Consider the following 20,519-nt stretch of genomic DNA (forward strand, 5'->3'; position numbering starts at 1 on the left):
TATTAATTACCCCGTGCCCTTGTGTACTAAAAAGTACAGTCAAAACTTTCCAACTCATTGTTGATTAAACCACTTAAATATGTTTGTCTGCAGTGTTACTGTTTCTTGGATTTTATTTTATTTTGGGGTGGGGTGGGAGGGTTCTTTTTACGTCCCTCCCTCTGCTCACCGACCCGTTTGGTCGCCCTGCCATCATAGCGGGATGCTTTGGGTTGTGGTTTCCTGATGACTGGTGTCTGTGCTGCTGTAGAAGGTGGGATTAGTTGGACGTTTTGGCCTTCATTTCACCTTTCTTTCCTCCTGAGTGAAGGAGTACCTTGCTATCCCTGCATCTTAGCAGTACAGTTGAGAACTTAGAAACAACAACTACTTGCATTTATATAGCGCCTTTGAAGTAGCAAAATGTCCAAGGCACTTCACAGGAGTGTAATCAAAGATAAATTGACACTGAGCCAAACAAGGAGATATTGGGACAGGTGACCTAATGCTTAGTCAGAGAGAGAGGTTTTAAGGAGCGTCTTGGTGAGGTTTAGGGAGGGAATTCCAGAGCTTAGGACCTAGGTGGCTGAAGGCATGGCCGCCAATGGTGGGGTGCAGGAAGTGGGGGATGCACAAGAGACCAGAGGGTTGTCTGGCTGGAAGAGGTTACAGAGATAGGGAGGGGCGAGGCCATGGAGAGATTTGAACGAGAGGCTAAGAATTTTATGAAGAACTCAAGTCAGTTGTGGCAACGGAATTTGTATGACTGGCAGCAACTTTTATAATATAACTTGCAAGTCTCTCGGCAGCTGTTCCAGCTCCCAGTATCGCGGCAAAACCTCCTGAGTTCACTGCTGCATTCATTGCCTGTCAAGAGCAGTGCAGTCGGGAGGTTTGTCTGCAACGCTGGGAATCGAGGGCTATTACCGGCGATCTGGGATCCTCCTGCTTATCCGCCTTTTAATAAATATATACGACAACAAGGTCCCAACAGTTTTAACAGGTGTGGCTCAATTAAGAGGATTTTTCTGTTTCAAATTCTGTCTTAGTCATTGCAGTGCAAGTGAAGGAGGAGACGGTCGACTTATCAACACCACTGGACCCCAGGAACCTGCTGATCCCTGTAGAAAACATCAAACAGGAACCGGAGGACTGAGTGAGGCCCAACACCCTCCAGCACTGTGGACCAGTGTGAAGTGGCTGATTCTGGATCCTCTTAAGTTTTCCTGTTTATGGACCGGTGTTGGAGAGGGAAAGCTGCAAGCCAGGAGCTCTGGACCTGGGGCTCAGTTGAGTGGGTCAGATTGGTTTAAAGTGGCTAGGACTGGATCCTACCAACAGTGGCATTATACAGTGGGGCTCTTTTCTCACTAATTCCAGCCTGCCAAAAGCAGTTATGATTTATTGATCAATAAGAAGAGTTCTGCAGTAACAAGCCGATAGAAATGTAGTGGTGGAAGGAGGCCTCTTGAGTGTGTTTTAGAAGGTAGAGTCCATCCAAGAGTGTTGTATTTCTGTAAAATATTGGTATATTATCCAGTTAAAATACTGTTTCCTTTCAGCTGATATTACAGCCCTTGTGCAGCATTTATACTGAAAGATTTCCTCCTTTTCTGAAGGTGCTGATTCATAGTCCCTTGTTGCCCTCTATCACACCCAAGTGGCTGTTCTTAGTATGTGAGCCTGGACAGCGAGTGGAGACAGGGCCATTTAACCTTGTCGGGGTGAGGGCAGCCCAGCCTCGTTCAGTCCTCCTCCGCTGTCCCTGCGGTGCAGTTTTCAGGTGGAGTCGCTGGTTAGTGATCAGGAATCCGCTTATTTATTTTTTCCGTACCGTCCTTTACCAAGAGGTCCTAATGGCTACTTGCCATGGCCCCTGTTGCTGCTCCAACTGAGATCAGGTAACTTGGCACAGGCAGGCAGTCTAACCTGGTACCTTGTGGTCTGTGTGGCTCAGTATCACACTGGGAGGTGCCTTTGCTCTTCATGTCCTCCCCTCCCCTCCTTTCCTACTTGGCAGTGTTTCCTTGCTTGTCTATGGTCCATTGGGTATTCACCAGGAGCTCACCCAATCGGCTGTTCATGTGTGGGCGTTGTGAGCCATTGTCAATGGGCTGTTCAACCATGGGAGGGCATCGCAGTGGTGCCCAAGCCTGTCCTCGCTGGAAAGAGCTTTGTTGGGGGGGCATACTTCCAGGAGAACTTTCTGGGTAGGGATGCCTGGCTAATTTCCTCCTCTCTAACCCAGGCATTGGGGCTAAATGTAGCATCCTTACCATCGCCCTGGCCTAGACTGGAGATTGAGCCTGGGACCTGCCTGGCCTGTGTAGCTCCAATACTCACTGGATAAACTTGCTGACCCCAATTGGGGGAAAGCTCTATCTTTACCCATTAAGTCGTCAGTGGGTGAATTTTAATGGCAGCAAGGAAAAATCGAAATGAACACAGAAGAGGCAAACAGTAAAATTGAGAATCTTATTGGAAAAAGGACCTGGGTACAGTTTATGCTTGATGCTTATAGCATTATCCAAAAAGCTTTGTTCCTACTAGTTTATAACTTTTTGAGGACTGCTTAATTTGAATGTTCTACCTCATTGCTGGCCAGCGAAATAATTTTCTTTTGTTGGTCTCTCCTGGGGACGTTGACAATTGCCAGGATGTGGTCCCATATACACCAGCAGCCCCTCCAGTAACTCGCCTAGACTGAGTATCTGCAGGCAGCACAGTCGAGGTAGATTGTTCTCTCGCCTGACGTTCATGAGTGCACTCTTTACAGCAACAGGTGGCTAGATAGCGATCGGGATAGAATCCCTGGCACATTTTCTTTCCCCTCCTTAGCCCAGTGGCGCTGATGCCATTTGCAGGACCCGCAACTGCGGCCCTGGCTGTGATTGAACCTGGGACCTCTGGTCTGGTGTATATAACTAAATGCAACTTCACTCATTTGTATCGCTAACTGTACTACACCAGACACCACCCCGACTGACTGGGCTATGGGGGGGGGGAGGGAGCAGAAAGTTGCATATAATTAGAAAAGTTTATTTTGCAGGTTAACTGTATTTCGACAGGAAAAACTCAAGGGTGAGAGTGAGGTGTGTGGCTTACAAAGTAAGTTAAAAGATTAAATGATTACCCAAAAGGTCAAAGTTTAAGACATGAGGTATATAACGTGACCATGTTATTTTTAGATGCTTTCGCTGTGTTCCAGGAGACTGTGGTCTTTTCTTGAGACCAATTCATTATTTTACTCCCTGCAAAACTGACACCAAATCCAGGTGTGGAAATACTAAATTATATGGATCTTTAAAATTCTGATAAATTGGGACTGGTTGCCGATTTTATTATTTTTTAAAAGGAAAGAAAAGTGAGCAGAATAAAGACTGAGAATGATATGAAGTGGTGAGTTACAATGATAGGAACAAGTGCCATGGGTCTTTATAAATCGAGTGATTTTTTTTAATATATATAGCTTTTTATCTGGATGTGATTAATTTTAATTATTTGCCCGTCCTCTCCTGAAGGTGGGAATAAATCATGCTGGGGTACAGTAACACTGTGCTGGCAATGCTACAGCATGTCACCCAGCCTGGTCGCTGATTATCACAGCTGAGCTCTATCCTGCCCCCCACTGGAGGTCTGTACCTGAGCAGCAGGGGTCACTGGATAGCAATTAGGAGCAGGAACCCTGGCTGATCATTTTTTTTTGTCCCTCCACAAAGTCAGGGGTGCTGAGGCTAATTGTGATACCCAACTGGTATTGAGGGCAAGTGGAAAGGGGGAGATGGAGAGGGATCAGGATACTGAGTAGGGGGTGGGGTGGGGGGGCGATCAGTGTTGAGAGAGAATAGCCCCAGTGACTCTCTGTACTGATCCAAACAGTCCACTCGATACCAGCAATGAAACTGCTTATTCTGACTGTGCAGCTCTTCCCAGACAATGTTGTCCGCAACTGTGTCCCTGTACACAGAAGCTCCAATACATCACCATACCAGAGGTTTGTACTGTGACGGCACATGAAGGGCCTAAGCTTTGCAACTCCATGGATAGTTACAGCAGCCAAGCTTTAGTGACCAGGTTTGGGAGGTGGAAAGGAGTGGCTTAGCCTGAAATAAACAGAAAATGCGGGAAACACTCATCAGGTCAGGCCGCATCTGTGGAGAGTTCGACATGAAAGGTGATCGACCTGAAACGTTAACTCTGTTTCTCTCTCCACAGGTGCTGCCTGACTTGCTGAGTGTTTCCAGCATTTTTCTGTTGTTTTTTTATTTCAGGGTTAATTATAATTTGCTGTACCAGGAATGCTGCTGCAGGTATAAATTATGGGAATGCTCTAACCTGCCAATTGGACCAGTGCTACAGCATCTTTCTCAGAGTATAGCATCCCCCAGGAGGCATTGATCCTGGTTACAGGTGTACTCTGCTGCATTCCTTCATTATGCCGGTTAATTGTAGCAAAAAAGTAAATGTGAGTATAAGATTATGGACTGTTTTGCCACATGACATCCCTTTTTTATTGACTAAATCTCCAGTCCAGTTTTGGACCTGGCATAGTTTGCTCACTTTAAGCAGGGTAATCTTTGTTTTTAGGTCTGTAGAGTGGATAAACTTTTGAGGACGAGTCCCCTCTTGCACACCTCAAATTAAAATTGTTTATTTGGGTAGCATGATATGTTGTTGATGAGGCAGATTTGTGCCTATGCACTACTTTCCGACTCCTACAGTCCCATCATGAGGTACCGGGTAGGGGCTTTGTGCTTTCCCCCAGAGGCTGGTGTCACGTCTTTTTTTATTCGTTCATGAGATGTGGGCGTCGCTGGCAAGGCCAGCATTTATTGCCCATCCCTAATTGCCCTTGAGAAGGTGGTGGTGAGCCGCCTTCTTGAACCGCTGCAGTCCGTGTGGTGAAGGTTCTCCCACAGTGCTGTTAGGAAGGGAGTTCCAGGATTTTGACCCAGCGAAGATGAAGGAACAGTGATATATTTCCAAGTCGGGATGGTGTGTGACTTGGAGGGGAACGTGCAGGTGGTGTTGTTCCCATGTGCCTGCTGCCCCTGTCCTTCTAGGTGGTAGAGATCGTGGGTTTGGGAGGTGCTGTCGAAGAAGCCTTGGCGAGTTGCTGCAGTGCATCCTGTGGATGGTACACACTGCAGCCACGTTGCGCCGGTGGTGAAGGGAGTGAATGTTTAGGGTGGTGGATGGGGTGCCAATCTAGTGGGCTGCTTTGTCCTGGATGGTGTTGAGCTTCTTGAGTGTTGTTGGAGCTGCACTTATCCAGGCAAGTGGAGAGTATTCCATTACACTCCTGACTTGTGTCTTGTAGATGGTGGAAAGGCTTTGGGGAGTCAGGAGGTGAGTCACTCGCTGCAGAATACCCAGCCTCTGACCTGCTCTCGTAGCCACAGTATTTGTGGCTGTTCCAGTTAAGTTTCTGGTCAATGGTGCCCCCCTGGATGCTGATGGTGGGGATTCGGTGATGGTAATGCCGTTGAATTTCATGGGGAGGTGGTTAGATTCTCTCTTGTTGGAGATAGTCATTGCTTGGCACTTGTCTGGCGCGAATGTTACTTGCCACTTAGCTCAAGCCTGGATGTTGTCCAGGTCTTGCTGCATGCGGGCTCGCACTGCTTCATTATCTGAGGGGTTGCGAATGGAACTGAACACTGTGCAATCATCAGCGAACATCCCCATTTCTGACCATATGATGGAGGGAAGGTCATTGACGAAGCAGCTGAAGATGGTTGGGTCTAGGACACTGCCCTGAGGAACTCCTGCAGCAATGTCCTGGGGCTGAGATGATTGGACTCCAACAACCACTACCATTTTCTCCACTTCTCACACTGAGCTCACGTAATTAGAGGCTGTTGAATCAAGGGGTTTGGATGGTTTGTGTATACAGGGATTGAGCGATGCCTGGGAATGATTGCAGGCTGTAGAGTCAAGGAGATCAATTGAAAGCTGTTAAATCGGGGGGGTTCGGACATTTTGCACAGAGACTACCTGGGAGTGATTGCAGGTTGTAACGTAATCAAAGGGTTCAGATGACCTGAACCACAACAAAACAAAAATAGATTGGATTAAAATCCTCACCTGGACTCGAAGAATAGATTGCAGGTTTGAAGGTGTCCATTGGTGTTTAATGTTTTTAGTGTATGTATATAGACACGTGGTTTAAATCAATCACTGGAGAAGCCTGAGGTAAAAGAGGTGTTTGTGAGAGTTCCGATCTCTTGCACGTTTTGTAGTTGCAGTAGTGGACACCGACCGGCTGTCTACTCTGTGCTTCTAATCATGATGGTCAGGATCGTGGCAATTTTACCACAGGTTTGCCAAGAAATCATCTTCAGTTCACTGCCAGGAAATTCTATCTCTAGTATGTATCATGTTAACTAAAGTTTTAAACTGCTTTCTTCAAATGTATATAAATATTGAAGTATTTTCTATGCAACTCAATGCAACGTAAGTGTGTGTATGTATATATTTTTATAATAGCTTGGTTTACATAGATGTGTGTCAATGGGTTTTTACAATTCATGCCTAGTGATAACCAAAGGGAGTCAATACCCCTCCACCACACCCAAAATTAAAACTTCATATTTAATAGTATAGAGGATACATTGGGGTGGAGGCATTGCATTAACTACGGGCCTAAAAATTCAATAGCATGCAAGTAAAATGGAAATGCTTGTAACTCTTGCTCTTTTTTCCATCCCCACTCTCTGCTTCATTTGTGACCTCCCCCTGTCAGCCATGTGCTGATAGTGTGGGTGCAGAGTCCTCCACGACTTTCATACCGATTCACCTGAAACACACGTTAGGGAGTAGGACAGGTGCCCTTACTCAATTTACTGGCCCAGCTCGGACCATTGTCCACCGACATATGGTTCCTCGGGCCTCCGATGCACCATGGCCGTTCTTCATGTCATCCTAGCAGGCTGTTCAACTGTGGAGGGCTGCACAGCTGATTCATTCTGGCACTTTATGCACAAAATTTCTAGCAGGGGGTCACTGGATGGTCCACTGGTAGGTATCAGGGCCGATTCTTCCACCCGCCCCCACCTCCCTCAGCCCAGAGACACTGAGGTCAAATATAGCACAGCCAAATGGACCCTTTTCTTTAATGTGCATTTTACCATCTCATTCACAGTAGCATTAAATAGTCATTCCACAAAGTTGCAATTAACTTTTCCAAATCATTTGTGCTTTATTTTCTAATGTAATGCGCCACAAAGTGTCAGCCCTGGCTCAGCGGGTAGCACTCTCGCCTCAGAGTCAGAAGGTCATGGGTTCAAACCCGACTCAAGACTTGAGCTCATTCTCCAGGCTGACACTTCAGTGCAGTACTGAGGGAGTGCTGCACTGTCGGAGGTGCCGTCTTTCGGATGCGACATTAAACCGAGGCCCCGTCAGGTGGCTGTAAAAGATCCAATGGCATTATTTCGAAGAAGAGCAGGGGAGTCCTGGCCAATATTTATCCCTCAACCGACATCACCAAAATAAATTATCTGATTATTTATCTCATTGCTGTTTGTGGGATCTTGCTGTGCACAAATTGGCTGCTGCTTTTCCTACATTACAACAATGACTGCACTTCATTGGCTGTAAAGCACGTTGGGTCGTCCTGAGGTCGTGAAAGGTGCTTTATAAATGCAAGTTGTCTTTCTTTTACAGCAAATGCAATCTCTTTAAACTTCATTTAATTTGTTTTTTCCTGCTTTCTTCCCTGTTTAGTTTTCCTCATGGGAGAACAAAATGGGAGATCGTGTTACCTGCCATCAGCAGTTGCATAATGGCAGATTTTTTTTTCTCTCCTCCTCCATTTGATACCTAGGATCATAGAACGATACAGCACAGAAGGAGGCCATTCGGCCCATCATGCCTGTGCCGGCTCTTTGAAACAGCTTTCCAATTAGTCCCACTCCCCCTGCTCTCTCCCCATAGCCCTGCAATTTTTTCCCTTCAAGTATTTATCCAGTTCCCTTTTGAAAGTTGCTTTTGAATCTGCTTCCACCGCCCTTTCAGGCAGTGAATTCCAGATCATAACAACTCGCTGAGTTTTTTAAAAAATTCTCCTCGTCTCCTCTCTGGTTCTTTTGCCAATTATCTTAAATCCATGTCCTCTGGTTACCGACCCTCCTGCCAGTTTCTCCCTATTTACTCTATCATAACTCTTCAGAATTTTGAACACCTCTATTAAATCTCCCCGTAACCTTCTGCTGTAAGGAGAACAATCCCAGCCTCTGTCTGGTACTGAAAGAAAATATCAGAAATGCACAGTAAGTCAGCGTTTGAAATAGAAAATTAACATCTTACGTGGAACCTTTGAAGACCTTCACCAGCTCTGCAGAAGTGAAAGGTCCTAAAGAGTCCCATCTGACATCAACCTCTCTTTCAGATGCTGATTGACTTCGAATCATTGTATGTTACAGCACAGGTGGAGGCCATTAGGCCCATCGTGCCTGTGCTGGCTCTTTGAAAGAGCTATCCAATTAGTGCCACTCCCCTGCTCTTCCCCCACAGCCCTGCAAATTTTTCCCCTTCAAGTATGTATCCAGTTCCCTTTTGAAAGTTACTATTGAATCTGCTTCCACCACCCTTTCAGGCAGTGCATTCCTTGCTGTTCATTTCATAAGAACATAAGAAATAGGAGCAGGAGTAGGCCATACGGCCCCTCGAGCCTGTTCCGCCATTCAATCAGATCATGGCTGATCTTCGACCTCTACTCCACTTTCTGGCCCGATCCCCATATCCCTTGATTCCCCTAGAGTCCAAAAATGTAACCATCTCAGCCTTGAATATACTCAGTGACTGAGCATCCACAGCCCTCTGGGGTAGAGAATTCCAAAGATTCACAACCCTCTGAGTGAAGAAATTCCTCCTCATCTCAGTCTTAAATGGCCGACCCCTTATCCTGCGACTATGCTCCCTAGTTCGAGACTCTCTAACCAGGGGAAACAATCTCTCAGCATCTACCCTGTCAAGCCCTCTCAGAATCTTAAATGTTTCAATGAGATCACCTCTCATTCTTCTAAACTCGAATATAGGCCCATTCTACTCAATCTCTCTTCATAGGACAACCCTCTCATCCCAGGAATTGATCTAGTGAACCTTTGTTGCACCCCCTCTAAGGCAAGTACATCCTTCCTTAGATAAGGAGACCAAAACTATACACAGTACTCCAGGTGAGGTCTCACTAAAGCCCTCTACAACTGTAGTAATGATGTGGAGATGCCGGTGATGGACTGGGGTTGACAATTGTAAACAATTTTACAACACCAAGTTATAGTCCAGCAATTTAAAATAACATTGCTGGACTATAACTTGGTGTTGTAAAATTGTTTACAACTGTAGTAAGACTTCCTTACTGTTGTACTCCATCCCCCTTGCAGTAAAGGCTAACATGCCATTTGCCTTCCTAATTGCTTGTTGTACCTGCATACTAACTGTTGTATGTCCTGGTACAAGAAACACACAGTCTCTCTCAACACCAATATTTAATAATTTCTCACTATTTAAAAAAGATAGTGTTTTTCTATTCTTCCGACCAGTGAATAACCTCACATTTCCCCACATTATACTCCATCTGCCACCTTCTTCCCCACTCACTTAACCTGTCTATATTCTTATGCAGATTCTTTGTGTCCTCCTCACAGTTTACTTTCCCACCTAGCTTTGTATTGTCAGCAAACTTGAATACATTACACTTGGTTCCTTCATCTAAGTCATTAATATAGATTGCGGCACCTCACCAGTTATAGCCTGCCAACCTGAGAATGACCCGTTTATCCCTACTCTCTGTTTTCTATCCTTTAACCAATCCTCCATCTGTGCTAATATATTACCCCCAACCCCATGAGCCCTCACCAGCGTTTCCAGCGTTTGGTTTTTAGTTCTGATTTGCAGGTTTTCTCTTTCACCTGGTACCTCTCCCAGTTAGCCCAGCTGTGACCAATAAATCACTGTGTGAAGAATCACTGACTTAATCCCAAGCCCTGCCATGCAGGATATCTGTATACTAACATGCTAGTGAAAGAGTCCGGTCCAGTGTGGACATCAGGAATTTGGCAACAACGTGAGGGACGGACTGAAGTTACCTATTCCAGAAATAGTAATAACCTTGTTGGAAAGTCACTAGATGGGAAGTGTACAGAATATTTTACAACATAGAGCTGGTGTTCAAAATGAACGGATGCTAATACTTTACACTTTTTATTTTGTTGGAGGGGGTTGCAGTTCATTCCAATCGATTAGATCGTCCATCTGTAACATAACATGTCAATTGTGGCTGTAGTTTTGTTAATATTTACAAATCATTTACTGAACTGTAAAGAATTAATCACTGTAATGATTTTTAATCATGATAATAAACCCACATGTTGTATAATATCAAATTGTGTTTCCTTCTGTTTTTCTGTCCTGAAGTTATGACTGATTTCTCCTCCTGCCCTCACAGGATTGTACTTTGGCCCCTTCATTGGGCAGGCAATAGAAGTGAGCATTAAAGTTTAGATGTGTAGGTACACGGGTAGTAAAAGCAATGGGTAGCCCAGTCAGAAGACTAGAAAGTCCCAGGTTTGATTCCCAGTCCATGCTGTGTTATCTAATCTCTGCAAGGACACTCAATTCTCCTGTCAGCTGCGGCTCAGTGGGTAACAGTCTCACCTCTGAGTCAGGAAGTCGTGGGTTCAAGTCCCACTCCAGAGACTTCAGCACATAATCCAGGCTGACGCTTCCGTGCAATACCGAGGGAGTGCTGCACAGTCGGAGGTGCCGTCTTTCGGATGAGACGTTAAACCGAGGCCCCGTCTGCCCTCTCGGGTGGACGAAAAAGATCCCATGGCACTATTTTGAAGAAGAGCAGGGGAGTTCTCCCCGGTTAGGACAAGTTTAGATAAAGTAAATAAAGAGAAACTGTTCCCATTGGCAGAAGGGTGGAGAACCAGAGGACACAGATTTAAGATGATTGGCAAAAGAATCAAAGGCGACATGAGGAAAATCTTTTTTTCGTAGCAAATAGTTATGATCTGGAATTCACTGCCTGAAAGGTTGGTGGATGCCGGTTCAATTGTGGCTTTCAAAAAGGAATTGGATAAATATTATTTGAAGGGAAAAAATTTGCAGGGCTATGGGGAAAGCGCTGGGGAATGGGACTAACTGGATTGCTCTTACAAAGAGCCAGCACAGGCTTGATGGGCCGAAGGGCCGCCTTCTGCGCCGTAATGATTCTATGGTGTCCTGGCCAATATTTATCCTTCAACCAACACCGATTACACGTTACCTGGTCATTATCTCATTGCTGTTTGTGGGATCTTGCTGTGCGCAAATTGGCTGCTACGTTTCCTACATTATAGCAGTGACTACACTTCAAAAAATACTTCATTGGCTGTAAAGTCCATTGGGACATCCTGAGGTGAAAGGCGCTATAGAATTGCAAGTCCTTTCTCTCCTTCGCTCTTGCTTTCTTTCTCTTTTTTTTCTCTCTCTCTCTCTCTCTCTCTCTCTCTCTTTTGCCCCCCGCGTTTGGTTATGGGGAGGGTAGATATCAGCCAGGGATCATGCTCCTGATTGCTGTGCAGTAATTCTAGCTGGAAATTATGTGTGTGATGGGTGAGGATAAGATCCAGCTGGGCTGTGATGTCCCCGGTAGTCCAAGTCCAATGTCCCTGCTCTTTCTCCATTGCCCTGAAAATGCCTTTTCAAGTGTTTATCCAATTCCCTTTTGAAAGTTGCTATTGAATCTGCTTCCACCGCCCTTTCAGGCAGCGCATTCCAGATCATAACGTTGTGTTTATAAAAAAAAAAAAAAAATTCTCCTCATCTTCCCTCAGGTTCTTTTGCCAATTACTTTAAATCTGTGTCCTCTGGATACTGGCCCATCTGCCAATGGAATTAGTTTCTTATTTACTCCTCATGATTTTGAACACCTCTATTAAATCTCCCCTTAACCTTCTCTGCTCTAAGGCGAACAATCCCAGCTTCTCTAGTTCATAACCGTTCAAAGATGACTAAGCTGTGGTGCCTTCTGTGGTTGAATAGCCTGCTGACACTCCACTGTTTAGGCTCACAAATGCAGAATGGCTGGAACACCAGTAAAACTGTGCCCCCCCCAAGCCAGGGTCAGAGCTTTTGTTGAGGGGGGGAAGAAAATTTTAATTTTGCATAGTATTCCTGTTTTTGATACATTTTGGAGCTTTTGAAATCGTTTTTTTTGCTACAATGATGAACGATTGATCGCCTGTTTGCTTGGTTTGTGAATGAATGTAACCATTTGACTTCTTGCAGTATAGGTGCCGGGTGCAGCTTGATGAAATCCACGCAGGCATGTTGCTGCTGTCGGGGAGAAGTGTTCTCTTCATTCGGGTAAGATTTACTAGCTGCAGGCTACTGCAGCTGCTCAGAAGTTTGTGTCTTTCTGCTGAACTGAACATGAGAAAATTGGGAGGGGCCGGGGAAGATTTTCTTCCGATCAATATTTTTGGTAAAGTTATAGAGACGTTCCTTTTCTGCATGAACAGATTTTCATACAGCGACCAGAACAAATTGCTGGCGCGACCATTACTGTCTCGATCGTGTTACTTTGGAATTGTTTGGCCTGCATTTTTGATCATTCATAATAAATATTCATTGTCCATGAGTCCACTCTGACAAGTCGCAGTGCTGTTTCCCCCTGATTAGCCCATCTATCTGTTCCTAAGACAGCATCGTTGCCATCCTGTGAACCCTCACTAGGATGTGGGTTACAGTAGTCCAGTGGATGACTCTGATCTCCTTCCCCCATGGGTGGAAATGCCTGGCTGTGACTTCATGCTGGCACAGTTTAATGGTGGACTCAGCTCGTGGAGGATGTCATTCTCCATCTGGCTGCTAACCTTGGCTCCGTTGGCAGCACTCTCTCACCACCTGAGTCAAAAGCTTGTGGGTTCAAGCCCCGCTGTAGGACTTGAGCACATAATCTAAGCTGACACTTCAATTCAGTATTTAGGAACACAGGAACAGGCCTTTCAGCCCCTCAAGGCTGTTCCGTCATTCAATGAGATCATGGCTGACCTGTGACCTAACTCCATATACCCGCCTTAGCTCCATATCCCATAATACCCTTGGCTAGCAAAAAAAACTTAGGGGGAGTGTTGCATTGTCAGAGTTGCTGTCGTTTGGATGAGATGTTAAATTGAGTCCCAGGTGTTGAGGTAGAGGTGAAAGATCCCATGGCACCTTTTGAAAAGAAGTAGGGAGTTCTCCTTGGTGTCCTGGCCAACCTTTCTCCTTCGACTAACACTATCCAGATTAGCTGGTCATTCATTTCACTGCTGTTATCGGGATCTCACCATGCACAAATTGATTTTCTGTGTTTGTCTAACAGTAACTGCTCTTCAAAAGTAATTCATCGGCTGTGAAGCACTTTAGGACGTAATGAGGAACTGTATAGATGCAAACTTGTTTTTTTTTCATCCCCTTGCTTTCCATTCCTTCACAATAAAAACGTTTTTAAGTGGGGGAGGAAAAGAAGGAAGACGCACTGGATTTAAGTAAATATTTTCCCACTCGGAGCTTTCAGGGGTTTCCATCATTAATGGCAATTCAAAGCCTCTTACATTCAGTGAATGCTTCGCTGTCAGTCCAACTGTTTTATTATTGAAGTGGCATAACATGTTTTAGTATCAAGGCATGGAGCCACTGCCTGCTACAATCCTACAATCTGCCCGTTTCCAAATCTCAGCTACGTTGCTTAGGTGCCTTAGGGTGGAGGTGGTGGAATCAGAGGCACAGTAGTCACCAGACTAGTATCTGAGCAAAATAGGCAGGGAGCAGGTTAACCCTTAGGCTGCAGAAACTGCATTGTCTGGGTAGCATCTAGAGGGCAATAAAACATCAGAGTAGGCTGTTCTGCTATTCAATTAGGTCATGGCTGATCTGTACCTCAACTCTATCCGCCTTTGCTTCATAACCCTTAATATCCTTATCCAACAAAAATCTATCAATCTCAGTTTTGAAGCTTTCAATTGACCCCCAGCCTCAACAGCTTTTTGTGGGAGAGAGTTCCAGATTTCCACTGCCCTTTATGTGAAGAAGTGGAGGTCCAAAGAGATTTAGGGGTCCATGGACACAGATCACTAAAATGCAGTGGTCAGGTACAAAAAATAATCAAAAAGGCTAATGGAATGTTAGCCTTTATAATTAGAGGGCTAGAATATAAAGGGGAGGAAATTTTGCTGACATTACCCCCTGAACGGCTCTAATTTTAAGGTTATGCCCCCTTGTTCTGGACTCTCGCATCAGAGGAAATAGGGTAGATAGAGAGAAACTATCAAACCCTTTAATCATCTTAAACGCCTCAATTAGATCATCCCTTAATCTTCTATCAGCACGGCACCTGAAACACACACTCTTTATTCTCCTGTTTTTATTGTTTTATTCTCCTTTGTCCCTTAAGGTGACGATGTCTAATTGCTGCTAAACTGTGATCGCACCCAATGTTTATTTAATTGCTTTTGGGGTTTCAGACGAGAACCCTGATTATTAATGACTTAGATAACACAATAGAGAGCCAGATATCCAAATTTCCTAATGACACAAAGATTGGTGGCATAGTAAGTAGTGTAGACGGGAGCATAAAAATTACAAAGTCTTTGATAGATTAAGCGAGTGGGCAAAGCTGGATTTCAACGCAGGTAAGTGTGAGGTCATCCATTTTGGACCAAAGAAGGATTGATCCAAATATTTTTTAATTGGTGAATAGCTCAGAACAGTGGAGGCCCAAAGAGATTTAGGGGTCCATGGACACAGATCACTAAAATGCAGTGGTAGGTACAAAAAATAATCAAAAAAGCTAATGGAGTGTTAGCCTTTATAACTAGAGGGCTAGAGTATAAAGGGGAGGAAGTTTTGCTACAGCTATACAAAGCCCTGGTTAGACCACATCTGGAGTACTGTGTACAGTTTTGGGCACTGCACCTTAGGAAGGATATATTAGCCTTGGAAGGAGTGCAGTGCAGATTCACCAGAATGTTACCAGGGCTCCAAGGGTTAAATTATGAGGAGAGATTCAATAAACTAGGCCTGTATTCCCTGGAATATAGAAGGTTAAGGGGTGATTGGATTGAGGTTTTTAGGATTTTGAAAGGAATTGATAGGGTAGATGGAGGGAAACTTTTTCCGCTGGTGGGGGAGTCTAGGACAAAGGGGACAGAACCTCAAAATCAGAGCCAGGCCGTTCAGGAGAGAAGTCAGGAAACACTTCTTCACACAAAGGGTGGTAGAAGTGTGGAATTCTCTCCCACAAAAAGCAGTAGATGCTCAATTAATCATTTTAATCTGAGATCGATAGATTTTTGGTAGCCGAGGGTATTAAGGGATATGGAGCCAAGGCGGGTGAATGGAGTTAGGATTCAGATCAGCCACGATCTCATTGAATGGCAGAACAGGCTCGAGTAGCTGAATGGCCTACTCTTTTTCCTATGGTTTTCTTTCAAGTGTGATTGGTCAGGTCAGACAGTCAGTTTACAGATATTTTGGCTTCTGTGTTAGTTAAGGTATTTTCAATTACCGGGATACTTTTTCTGTACATTGCAAATGACTGCTTTTGTTGTTTTATATTTTAGTGTGACGCATTAATCTGAGTGTGACGGACAAGAGGTGTGCGCTACATGTACTGTTTTTATATCACTGGTGTATCTCCCATGGCACTGGTCACGGTAAGGCAGATGAAAAACTGTTTGATCAGGATGGGAATGTTAGACAATGCACAATGTGGAGCTACGTCCCTTTTGAAAGGACACACGGTCTAATTGTTAAGTAAGCAGAAGTTCAGATCTTTCACCGTTTAATTGTTTAGTCGGGGATATTTTGCAGACTGGAATGTGCTGGTCAGTTTCAAGCTGATGGTCAGAATCACCCAGCATTTGTGCATCTGTACGTGTGACCTCTGGATTGTGAACTGCAATTCTCACCTCAAATAGATTTATCATCTGAGCATCGAGAAGCTGCCCTGTTCCCTGCTGAACTGACTTGCTGGCACTAGATTCCATCGCTGGTGGGGAACGAGAGGCTATTTCATTATTTTTTGGTGGAATGCAGATTAAAACAGTTTGAGAGCTCCTGCTCTCTGCAGTTCCCTCTTCCCCATTAGTTTCAGTAGGACCACTGACAAGTACAAGCTGTTGCATTTTTTTCCCCCCTCTCCTTTTCGCCTTCCCTCTCCTGAAGATGGTGACTCGTGCACAGGAAAAGTTTCCATGGATTGCGGGAGCCTCCTGGACCCGGCCCAAGTGGTTACTTTTCATGTATGAGCCTAGATGGTGAGTGTTGACAGGCTGTTTGGCTGTGGACTGTCTTTGTCTTTCCATCTATCTCTCCCTCTTCTTTCTCTCTTTCTCCCCATCCACTCCCCCCTCTCTTTCTCCTCTTGCTCTCACTCCACATGCTCTCTAACCTCATGGGACTCTCTCTATACTACTTTACGCTCCTCATGTTCTCTCTCCACACGCTCTCTGCACTCTCATTCCGCTTTCTATAACTTTCTCTTTCGGCTCTTTCTTTACTCTCAGTGCTCTCTCTTTATCCTCCCATGCTTTCTCTTCGCATTCACTCTTCTCCCTTTCTCCACTCTTTCACTCCTCATGCATTCTCTCTCTCTATATTTTTCTCTTTCTTTTTGTCAGCGCTTTCTTTCTTTGTGCTCTCTCTGCTCTCCCTCTATACACTCTCTCTTCGCATTATATCTCTTTCTTGATCTGCTCTATCTTTTTCTCTTACTGTATCCTCTCTTTTTGCTCTCTCTGTGCGCGCGTTCTCTCTCTCTCTCTCTCTCTCTCTCTCTCTCTCTCTCCTTCCTTCTCCCACTCCCCTCAGGAACACTGACTGATATTTACTTTTTTTAACTACCCAACGACTTGTCTCAGACTCCCAACCCCCTACATTTCCACCCTGCATACTCTTCCCCAATTGAATGGGTAGGTGAATAACTTACTCCCAGACCATGTGTATGTGGTGTACAGTCACATCTGAGCAGTACCTGCACCTTCATTTAAGCTGAATGTAAAGGTCAGTGGGACAGCTGCGTGATGCCTAACTGTCTACCTGTCCTCTTGGCCGCTATTTGTCAGGCCAGGGAGAAAATTAAATCGAAAGGAAAACAAGAAATCTAGCTCTCTGGCTCCAGGCAGCTTCTTCAGCAATTCATACAGACCAGGAAGGTCCAAGGTTCAATCCCCTCTCTCTGCTGAGTTAACTTACCTCAGGCAGGGGTGTCGCAATTGGTTTCTGCGTCCTTGGGCTAGGGAAGGGAAAGTCGGCTTGGGTTTCTCCTTCTGATCACTATCCAGTGACCCCTTGTGGGGAAGTGTGTGTATGGACATCAGGCGAGGACAGAATTGGCTTAGTTGTTTGTGTTGACGTACAACCATATGTTTAATACTGTCCTCCGAGCGAAGATGGGAGTGTACATTGGGAAGGGTGGGAGAACCTAGAGAAATCACTAAAGTTAAGGAGAACAACCTTTTTTGGGGGTGAGGGGAGTGGGGGTGAGGTATAGGGGGGGGGAGGGGGATGGGGTTGGGGGAGAGGAGAGAGTTGAAAAGAAAGGTTGTGAATGCTGGAAATCTGAAATAAAAGCAGAAAATGGCCTGGCAATGAACAGCAGGTCAATTAGCATCTGATAGGAGGAGAAAGGTTAATCTGTCTGGTGGAACCCTTCCTCAGCCCATGCATTAACCTGTCTTTCTGTTTCAGGCTCTGACCACAATCTTCCAATCCCCCTCAGATATCGGAGTTGTGCCAGAGGACTGGAGGGTTGCAAGTGTTACACCCCTGTTCAAAAACGGGAAGAGAGACAAACCAGGTAACTACAGGCCAGTCAGTGGGGGAAATTCTAGAGTCAATAAAATTATTTGTCACTTGAAAGAACATGGCAGCCAACATAAGACTTGTTAAAGGCAAATCATGCCTGACTAACTTGATTTTGTTAGTTGTATCCATGTGATTTATATCAATTAGTGTTAATTGTATGCAGGTGATATGTATCAATTGGGGACTCTCTTGTATCATCTCTCGTATCCAATGGAGAGGGTAATGTGGTTGATGTTGTGTACATGGACTTTCAGAAGGTGTTTGATGAAGTGCCACATAATAGACTTGTTAGCAAAATTGAAGCCCATGTGATTAAAGGGACAGTGGCAGCATGAATACGAATTTGGCTTCTAGACAGAAAGCAGAGAGTAGTGGTGAACGGTTGTTTTTCACACTGGATGGAATTATACAGTGGTATCCCCAGGCATTGGTATTAGGACCACTGCTTCTTTTGATATATATTAATAACATGGACTTGGGTATAGGGGGCATAATTCCAAAATTTTCACATGACACAAAGCTTGGAAATATAGCAAACAGTGAGTAGGATGGTAGCAGACTTCAGGAGGACAGACAGACTGGTAAAATGGGCAGACACATCGCAGATGAAATTTAATGCAGAGAAGAGTGCAGTGATGCATTTTGGAAGGAAAAATGAGGAGAGGCAATATAAACTAAATGGTACAATTTTAAAGGGGGTGCAGGAACAGAGAGACCTGGGGTTCAAACACATACACAAGTCTTTGAAGGTGGCAGGACAAGTTGATAAAGCTGTTTTTTAAAAAAAAAAATATGGGATCCTTAGCTTTATAATTGGAGGCATAGAGTATAAAAGTAAGGAAGTTATGCTAAACCTTTTCAAATCACTGGTTAGACCTCAGCTGGAGTATTGTCTCCAATTCTGGGCACCACACTTTAGAAAGGACATCAAGACCTCCGAGAGAGGGTGCAGAGGAGATTTACTAGAATGATACCTGGGATCAGGGGTTTGTTATCTGGAGAAGCTGGGATTGTCTCCTTAGGGCAGAGAAGGTTAAGGGCAGATTTGATAGTGGTGGTCAAAATTATGTGGGGATTTGACAAAAAAGCCACGGGGGGAGATGGAGAATTTTTTTTGACTCAGCGAGTTGTTATGATCTGGAATGTACTGCCTGAAAGAGTGGGTGAAGCAGATTTAATAGTAACTTTCAAAAGGGAATTGCTTCTGTAGTTAAGAAGGAAAAATTTGCAGGGCTATGGAGAAAGAGCAGAGGAGTGGGACTAATGGGTAGCTCTTTCAAACAGCCGGTACAGGCACGATGGGCCGAATGGCCTCCTCCTGCACTCTGTGATTCTATTCCGAATGACTTGTTGTGACTTTAGCACTTTGTCTTATTTCCTTTTTTTAAGGAGAGGATGTTCTTCACCATGCGCTGGAAATTATTCCCCAGCTGAGAGAGCTTCAGGGAGCCTGCTCTTGGATCTTTGTGATGCATGTAGATCCAGCTGCTAAAAGGTGAGCTGGAGTGACTTGCTGGGTGATCTCCCCCTACCCTGTTTTCTCTTTGTGAAAGCACTAGGAACATTGGAACAGGAATAGGCCATTCAGCCCCTCAAGTCTGTTCTGCCATTCAATCAGATCATGGCTGACCTCAAATCCATTCACTTGCTGTTGATCCATATCCCGTGAACCCCTTACCTAACAAAAATATATCAATCTAAGTCTTGAAAATTTCAATTAACCCCCAGCATCCACAGCCTTTTGGGGGGGAGAATTCCAGATCTCCATTACACTTTGTGTGGAAAAGTGTTTCCTGATTTTACTCCTGAATTGCGTAGCTCTAATTTTAAGATTGAGCCTCTTTGTTCTGGACTCTCTCACCAGAGGAAATAGTTTCTCTGTATCTAGCCTATTGGATCCTTTTGTCATTTTCAACACCTTGATTAGATCACCCTTCAAGCGTCTAAACTGAAGAGGATACAAGTTTCTGCAACCTGTCCTCGTAATTTAACCTTTTCAGCCCAGTAACATTCTGGTGAATCTGCACTGTACCCTCTCTAAGGCCAATGTATCCTTCGTGAAGTGCGGTGCCCAAAACTGAACCAGTACTCCAGATGAGATCTGACCAAGGCTCTCTACATTTCTAATGTGGGCCTTCCATGATGTTGGCAGAGAATTCACAAATGGCAAAATCTTCCTCTCCTTTGTATTGCAGCCCCCTTGAGATAAAGGCCAACATCCCATTTGCCTTTTTGTATCTGTCCACTTGGTTTTAGTGATTTGTGTTCATGGACACCTAAACCCCTTTGCTCCTCCACAGTTCTTAGTCTCTCACCGTTAAGAAAATATTCCGATTTGTCTTTCTTTGATCCAAAGTGGATGCCCCCATATTTCCCCGCATTGAACTCCGTTTACCACAGTTTTGCCCACTCACTTAGTCTGCCTATGTCATAAGAACATAAGAACATAAGAAATTGGAGCAGGAGTAGGCCAATCGGCCCCTCGAGCCTGCTCCGCCATTCAATAAGATCATGGCTGATCTGATCCCAACCACAAATCTAAAGAACACAAGAAGTCGGAGCAGGACCCGGCCACATAGCCCCTGGGCCCTCTCCGCCACCCACAGGGCATTGACCGATCCGAACTCAGCTTCATGTCCAATTTCCTGCCCGCTCCCCATAACCCCTAATTCCCTTTACTTCTAGGAAACTGTCTATTT

The 20,519-nt window shown here is 44.8% G+C and overlaps 1 protein-coding gene across 9 annotated transcripts in view; it reads left to right on the forward strand.

Annotated features, from left to right (window-relative positions):
• Positions 1 to 20,519, forward strand: part of l3mbtl2 (L3MBTL histone methyl-lysine binding protein 2) — a 116,048-nt gene that overhangs the window by 64,566 nt on the left and 30,963 nt on the right. For 4 of the 9 annotated variants that reach the window (XR_010958752.1, XR_010958754.1, XR_010958753.1 and 1 more), the window contains exons 17-20: positions 12,264 to 12,336; positions 15,576 to 15,668; positions 17,704 to 17,812; positions 19,210 to 19,315. Coding sequence is in view for 2 of the 9 variants with exons in the window: in XM_067974659.1 (XP_067830760.1) it covers positions 1,029 to 1,135 (107 nt within the window). In the remaining 7 variants the exon portion in view is untranslated. Of the gene's footprint in view, positions 1 to 1,028; positions 3,752 to 12,258; positions 12,339 to 15,575; positions 15,669 to 17,703; positions 17,813 to 19,209; positions 19,316 to 20,519 lie in introns of those variants that run through there. The other 5 variants (XR_010958748.1, XR_010958750.1, XR_010958749.1 and 2 more) reach the window with 5 other exon arrangements.

Source organism: Heptranchias perlo, chromosome 40 (genome assembly GCF_035084215.1).
Source record: "Heptranchias perlo isolate sHepPer1 chromosome 40, sHepPer1.hap1, whole genome shotgun sequence".
Taxonomy (NCBI): domain Eukaryota; kingdom Metazoa; phylum Chordata; class Chondrichthyes; order Hexanchiformes; family Hexanchidae; genus Heptranchias; species Heptranchias perlo.